Here is a 7,330-nt window from a genome sequence, read left to right as displayed (position 1 = left end):
TACTTGCTTCCTTTCCTTGGAAGCTTCTAGTCCGTGATCTGAGAAATGAAAAAGTTGCAGGGAGCTTGTAAAATATCAGTTTTATTTCCTGCTTCAGCGTCATTGCTGCTGAGGTCATGAGCATTAGGATGTGTTGGTGGTATAGCTTTACTAAGTCATTCTACCGGATATTTGTTCTCCGTTTGTGTTCTGTTATTACAGGCAGAAATGGCTAACAACACACTGACTTCAAAACGGAACTTGTGTACAAGGCAGAGCTAAAAATCTTACTCTAAGTGTAACATTGCTTTTCTAGCCAGCGCCTTTACTGGCAGGTTCCCTCACTCTTTGTAAAATAAATTTATTGAGTATTTTATTTTATTTCTGTTTTTTTTTAGGGTTGATTTCAACGTTCCAATGAAGGATCACAAAATAACCAACAATCAAAGGTGAGCCATAATTTTCGTCCCAGATGGAAGCCCCGAAGTCTGTTTTCTCTCCGATTTTAGCCCAGTTCTGTTAGTAGTGCCTGGAATTAATCACAGAAACTGTGATTAAGGTGTCATTGCTCGTACCAGAACATGAAAGGTCTCTCAGAGAAGGTCCAACAATTGTTAATTAAAACCCCTGCAGCTATTAACAAACTACACTAACTACAAGGCTGCTTCTCACCGTAGCTGCCGTGGAAAGCACAACTTGTTGGCTTATGCTAGAATAATTCTTCTGGCACAGCATACAGAGACACAGGGTTTAGAAACAGTGATATCAAATGTGTGAACACCAGAGGTAGGATGGACTTCTTAAGTAATTGTTCTGCCCAGCTCTTGTGGTCTGTTTCTTTTGTCATTTTTGGGGGACTCTTGTGTAAGTGGTCACGAAGTCTGCTTGCCTGGTAAACTCTACTTGAATCCTTTTTCACTTGTTCTTCTCTGTCATTACAGAATCAAGGCGGCTGTTCCTACCATCAAGCACTGCTTGGATCATGGAGCCAAGTCAGTGGTTCTGATGAGTCACCTGGGTCGCCCGGATGGTGTTCCGATGCCGGAAAAGTTCTCCTTGGCCCCAGTAGCTGTGGAGCTTAAAGCACTGATGGGCAGGTGAGGTAGAAGAGCAGTCCAGCATGCCTCAGGCCCTCTCTGTCAGCAGACCTGGATGCTTTCCTTTCTGAAAGGAAGTCACTGGTGGGATGACAGTGTATATCTTGTGTTTGCAGGGAGGTCTTATTCCTGAAGGATTGTGTTGGTCCTGAGGTGGAGAAGGCCTGTGCTAATCCTGCAGCTGGCTCCATCATCCTGCTAGAGAACCTCCGATTCCATGTAGAAGAAGAAGGGAAAGGGAAGGATGCTTCAGGGAACAAGGTGAAAGTTCAAGTCCAGCTTTTGTGTGTGTCGGCTCTGGTCTTATGCTTTGATTGCTGCAGATTGACGAGGAGCCTGCAGCCTGTCCAAAATGCTGCTTATGAATTTGTTCTGAGAAGGATGTCGGAGATCTTCAGTTCAGCATGTCCAATCACTTGTACCATGCTGTGCAAAAGTTTGAGTCAAATGCATTGAAATTCCAAGACAAAGCAGCTTAAGTGAGAGTCTATAGATGACTGCTGAAAGTGGTGTAGTCCGTAAAAGAAGGAAAAAGGAGTGAAATAGGGTTGTGCAGGAAACTGGTTGACGCTTATTAGACTTTATTTTGGGATGCCTAAAACAAAAACCAAGGTCTGTTGGAGTTAGTTTGTTGCCACCGGGGCCATAAGAATGATGCTTCTTTCTTGGTTATCTGGCTAATATTTTCATAGAATGTTTAAACATTCTGCAACATAGGGATTATCAAACCCTTTTATAAGACTCTCTGCTCTTACGAGTGGTCATCGAGAACCAGGCTGCCTTGCACCTCTGACATTTTCTTGAAGGTCAGGAAGAATGCTTGCTCCAGACAGCTGCTTTTCTTAGCGATGGTGACCCCATTGACTTTACACAGGCCTTGGCTCCTTTCAGATTCAGTGCGTGGAGTGGAATGCTGACATCGTGTGGTGCCCTTTATGGGCTGACACGGGTCTCCGGTAGCTTAGAAAAATAGCCCAGAGAACTAGTAAGCCTCGCAGATGGCAACGAGAAACCGAGCAGTTCTGGAATTATTCACTGCTAGAACTGTGTGCCACCAAAAGCCAGTGTGGTGGCAGGGAGAAGAGTGGGACAAGAATTTAATTTGCTTTGGGAAAGGGTTTTGCACACTTCTGTTATTTTCAGGTTATTTATCTGGGTGTGTACATATGGAAGCATGCGCTGCAGTTGAGCACAGCAGGAGAGGTGCTGTTGACAGACCCGTTTCTTGTCCTGTCAGAGGTGAAAGTCAGTGCTATAGAAATAGTGATGCAATACAAGACTGCAGATTACTAACTGGTGCTTAGAATCTGTGGCTTTCCAAAGCAGATCAAGAGGTGGTGGTTCCTTCATTCAGAGCCTCTTGTGTTCTGCTTACAGATGTTACTGGTTTTAACAGAAGCACTTAATCTCTTTGTGCAAAGTCAGGCAATTTACCAAGCGAAGGAGCAGTTGACAGCATTGTTCTATAATCTCTGTAGTCCCTTTGGCTTGTCTTCCACTCAGGCTGCGTGAATAAAAGGGCACCCAAAGCCGTGCTGAACCCATCTACCATTTATTAGAGTGCCTTCCTGCCGTCGTCCCTGTGGTGTTACATCTGGGTGCTAGCAGAGGCCTCGCTGGGATGGTGAGCCAATAAAGCAGGAAGGCGCTTGGAGAGGCGATCGCCTGACTGCCAGTCTGGGCTGTTCTTTAAGAGCAAGTGGCCGTAAACTAGGTCCGAGCAGTCACTTACTGTCAAAGTGAGCTCTGCTGTCTTTTCATGGTGGGAAATTAAAATGAGCCATGAGGATTTAGTAGGATGCTCAGAGGATGGAGAAAAAGTCTTTCAACAGAAATGCATCTGTTCTTGCCTACTACACGCTAAACTTATATGCAGCTTTCTGATGTTGGCTGCTTTCACTGTGGCCCGTTGTAGCGTGCAGGCTATTTATAAGTTAATCCTCAATGCAGTTGCTAAATCAATCCTTCAGGAGCTCATCCTTTTACCTGTGGCACTTGGAGACCACACTTACTTTGTTCAGTAAGCAAGCATGAGTTTGTTTAGTCTCATCTTGGCATTGCCTTGTCTCTACACGCGCTGTTCAGCACACAAAACTGGAGATCTGTTGGAAAGAGACTGAAAGGCTGGTAAGTGCTGCAGTTCCCTCCCACTCTGTTGATGGACTAGAAACTTGAAGTGGGAACAGTCCTCAGGCCCGTAATAGCAATCTTGGAGAGTTTAACATGGAGTTTAAACCATTTAAGTCTTTTTGTTGCACCTACGAGACTGGGAAAGAGTATATGAAACCCAGTGGCCCACAGGATGAACTGATGAGTTTCTCCACTTGACCTTTGTTTGCTTTGGGTTTACAAGTCACATCGCTGACTTTCACTTTAGTTTCAGAATCAATTCTGTGTACCTGAATAGCACAAACTTGTCATTCTTTCTCTTTTTAGATCAAAGCTGATTCTGCAAAGGTGGAGGCTTTCAGAGCCTCTCTTTCTAAACTGGGAGATGTCTATATCAATGATGCTTTTGGAACTGCCCACCGAGCTCACAGGTGTGTATGCATTTTCCTTCCACAGGCAGAACTGCAGAACAATGTCTGCTATGGAAACACCCACAGCTTTGCCCCCAGTGAGGTTTAACTTCCTTTTGGGCTTATCCCATTATCATTCTGCTCTGTTTGTTCCTGAGTGATGGATTTAGTGGAGGTAGTTGTCAATAGCGTATGCTCTTTCAGGTTTGCCTCTGGGAACAAAAGACAGCTGAAACTCTGAATTGACTTTTAGTCTTCGAAGACATAAAAATTACTTGCTTAGGACTTGTATAAGTTGTCCTGCAATTAGTCTTTTCCTTAAAGATTAATAGCTCCAGACTGATTATTCTTATGGAATGTGTTTAGATATGTGTACTTGCAAACTCTGGTGGTCCTCTTTGAGCTTGATTCCATGATCCAGTACTTACTGGAGGAAGACATCTCTGCTCTTGCTATGCTTATTTGTCCCTCAGTGGTTTGGATGACTAGTTAATACTATAAATGTCTTGCACGTATCAATATGTCTGCACAGAAACAATCTCAGAAAGTAAATGTGTACAGCCATCTTATCAAACTAGGAAAACAAAAGCCTCCTGTTTGGTTTATGCAGGTAGTAGCTATTCTCATTGCTGCAGCTGACTAAAGGATTGGCTTTATAATGCTGTGAGACACAGGGGTGTTTGGACCTGTACTGATACAAAATTTTTCCTTTCCGCACTCTTACCTCTATTCTGCAGCTCCATGGTAGGTGTTAATCTGCCTCAGAAGGCTGCTGGCTTCCTGATGAAGAAAGAACTGGATTATTTTGCTAAGGCCCTCGAGAGTCCGGAGAGACCCTTCTTAGCAATTCTTGGAGGGTAAGACTTAAGAACATACCGACTCCGTATTTCTCTCTAACTCCTCTGTAAGACATGAAAAGTTATTTTGGCTTGGTTCAAACAGTGCTTTCCTTTTAACTGTACCTACAGTTCAGATTCGTAGGTAAGTCCTGAGATCTCTGTAAGATGTGAGTTAAGAGAGGAGCTAACTGACAATGTCCACTCCTGTGATGCAGGGTCTGCTCATTGTAACTCCTGACCTCTTACATTCCCCAAATTGAGATAGTCCACAGCAGTTTGTTGTACAGATGAACCAGAAGAGCTGTTAGATACACATGACGGCCCTGAAACGTTGTCGGTGACCTTTCCTCCACGGTTCAGAGTACAAGCATCCTGCAGGCTCAGCACTGCGTAAGTTGACACGATCTGTCGTTATGCAATGCTGACCTACTGTAGCTGGGAGGGCCTCCGCGCTTCCACAGCAGCTAGCGTGCAAAGAAACTTGAAGGTGCAAAACCAAGTGACTGCTTGTGTGTAGAAATAATTGCCCATCGCTGCCCGTTTTTGTCACGTGTGTACCCAGTTCAGCGCTGTAGTTCTATGACAGTGTGTTTCAGTTTATCAGGTGAATTAAAACCCTTTGCTAATAACACAAAGCTGGGACACCGTAACATTCCTGTGTTCTTGATAGCAGTATGTGGCTCATTCCTGCTCTTTCCACCCATAACTGTGTTTCTTAAGAAGTAGTATTCAGTTCTCACATAAAGTTTTAAACTTCTTCTGTGACCTTGGTTATGCTGAACAATGCTTTTTTCTCTTTTTATTAGTACCCTTCCAAGGTTTACAGCTGTAGGTGACCCATAATTAAGAGCTATACATTCCTCATTGCCTTTGATGGAAGTCGCAGGTATATTGCCAAGGGAAAGTGTGTTAGTTACCTTATCAGACGTCTGAGAGCAGCAGCTAGGATGGCCAAAATGTTAAAATATCAGGCCTATAAGTAAAGTCTGGAAGTGGTGTAAATCCAGTGGGAAGAAAATAACCTTTTTGAGAGGTGCATAACGAGCATGTCCCAGTCCAGGGGCTTGATAGTGAGGTCATTGTGTGGCCAAGGACTGATGAATGCCAACTACATCTTAGTGAGTCACAGGAGCAGCTCTGAGCCAGAAAATAACTATCTGTTTGAAAGCACCACCTTTCCACTGGCAGTACAGCTGGTTCTGAGGTGGGATGGCAGATAGAGCAACTCTTGCTTGATTGTACCGGAGGGAAGTCACGCTTGGAAGCTGCATGCGGTCCAGCTGCAGGTTTGCTACTGCTTATATGCAACAAAGTTGGGCCTATAAGATGAAATGAGAACAACTGTACTAACAAGTAAAGTGGAAATGAAATGTGTTGGCAAAGAAAGACCATGTACAGGAAAGTAATTCAGTGCCAGGAGCAGGGTATGTGCAAGGGAAAGAAAAATCTAATTCACCTTCATGTCTCTTTCTGCCTGGAGCCGCACATGGCAAGATGGGCCCTGCAGGGTTTTGCTGTGGCTCTGTCCCATCCCATCAGTGCTTCTTTACCAGTTTAGCTTCCACAATGTAGCAACGTTAGCAACTTCACAGCTTAACCTGGGGTTTCTAGCTGGTTCACATCAGAGCTCTCCATGGTCACTATGGCTGGGTTTGTAGAGGCAATACCTATTTCTTATGGTTAGGTCTGAAAGCTTTTTATTAATGAAATCCATATCATTATCCCTGGTTTAGAGATGGGGAAACTAAAGCAAGAAGAGGAAATAGTCTTGCCAACATCACCAAGCAGGGCATGGTCAAACTAAGACTATAATGCAAGTCTCCTGAGTGCCAGCCTCAGTTTAGCTCAGCGTTGTCTCCCAAGGTCTTTTATGAAGCTTTCTTTTAGATAACAACAAAAATTCCATACATGGCATTAAAGAGGGAAGGCAGGAGACTTGTGCCTATTTACTGCCTCTGCCATTGCTATATAAAGTTATTTTGGCATCATTGTTCCGTTATCATTTCTAACTTGTGCCAAAAGCAGTCATCTGCCTTTGGGCAGGGCAGTTCTTCATCACAGATCATCTTCGTAGTTTGAAGCTGTGCTGTGAGTGTGATGGGGTGCCAAACCCCGACGGGTTACAGGAGCTGGGTGTGTGGGAGCTGGCACAGAGGATCCGGCATTGGGCAGTGGCTGTGAAGGGCAGTGCTCTGATCTCTGCTCTGCCTTGCTGGACAGTGAGGGGAAAGCGGGCTCTAAAGTGCCAAACGAGGTTTATATTTAAATAGGAAAAAAAGGGAGGGCTGAATAATGCGCTTCTAAGTTGATATTTAATGCTGGCCTGCTAAGTTGCCAAATTCCCTTTCTGCCCACTCCCAACAACTCCTTTGTTGGATCATCCTCTCCGAATGGCCTTGATGTGCCACAGTCTCAACATTGCCATTACTGAATAGCAGTTGATTAATTCTGCTTTGATCCAAGAAATCCTTGTGAGGCTTCGTGCTGTCTCAGCTAAAGCTTACTAGAGAGTAAGTTCTGTCTGAGGAGTTTTGGGCACTGGCTACATTATTCATTCTTTTTCCCTCTCTCTCTCGCCAGAGCCAAAGTTCAGGATAAGATCCAGCTGATCAGTAACATGTTGGATAAGGTCAATGAGATGATCATTGGTGGTGGAATGGCGTTCACCTTCCTCAAAGTGATCAACAACATGGAGGTATGAAAAGAGCAATTCTGCATCTGCTCCTAGTAAAAGAATACCGTCAGAATGTGCCTTCTCTATTCTGGTATTGAGAACTGGCTATTTCAACTCTCTGCAAGAGTAGGGAGCACTGAGAAGTTACTCGACAGTCACTTTGAAAAATTGGATTACTGCCTATGTCTAGCTAGGCGCTTTAAGAAAACAGTCTTTCCAGAA

At 44.2% G+C, this 7,330-nt stretch overlaps 1 protein-coding gene across 1 annotated transcript in view; it reads left to right on the top strand.

Annotated features, from left to right (window-relative positions):
* Window positions 1-381: 381 nt before the first annotated feature.
* PGK1 (phosphoglycerate kinase 1) overlaps window positions 382-7,330 on the top strand; it is a 10,455-nt gene continuing 3,506 nt past the window's right edge. Inside the window, exons 1-6 of the mRNA XM_035889074.1 lie at window positions 382-428; window positions 921-1,076; window positions 1,193-1,337; window positions 3,513-3,616; window positions 4,333-4,452; window positions 7,015-7,129. Coding sequence (XP_035744967.1) covers window positions 397-428; window positions 921-1,076; window positions 1,193-1,337; window positions 3,513-3,616; window positions 4,333-4,452; window positions 7,015-7,129 — 672 coding nt within the window. The 5' untranslated portion in view covers window positions 382-396. The remainder of the gene's footprint in view (window positions 429-920; window positions 1,077-1,192; window positions 1,338-3,512; window positions 3,617-4,332; window positions 4,453-7,014; window positions 7,130-7,330) is intronic.

The sequence above is a fragment of the Egretta garzetta genome, unplaced genomic scaffold, assembly GCF_000687185.1.
Source record: "Egretta garzetta isolate BGI_Z169 unplaced genomic scaffold, ASM68718v1 scaffold412, whole genome shotgun sequence".
Classification (NCBI taxonomy): domain Eukaryota; kingdom Metazoa; phylum Chordata; class Aves; order Pelecaniformes; family Ardeidae; genus Egretta; species Egretta garzetta.
This window is presented reverse-complemented; position numbering and strand designations above follow the sequence as displayed.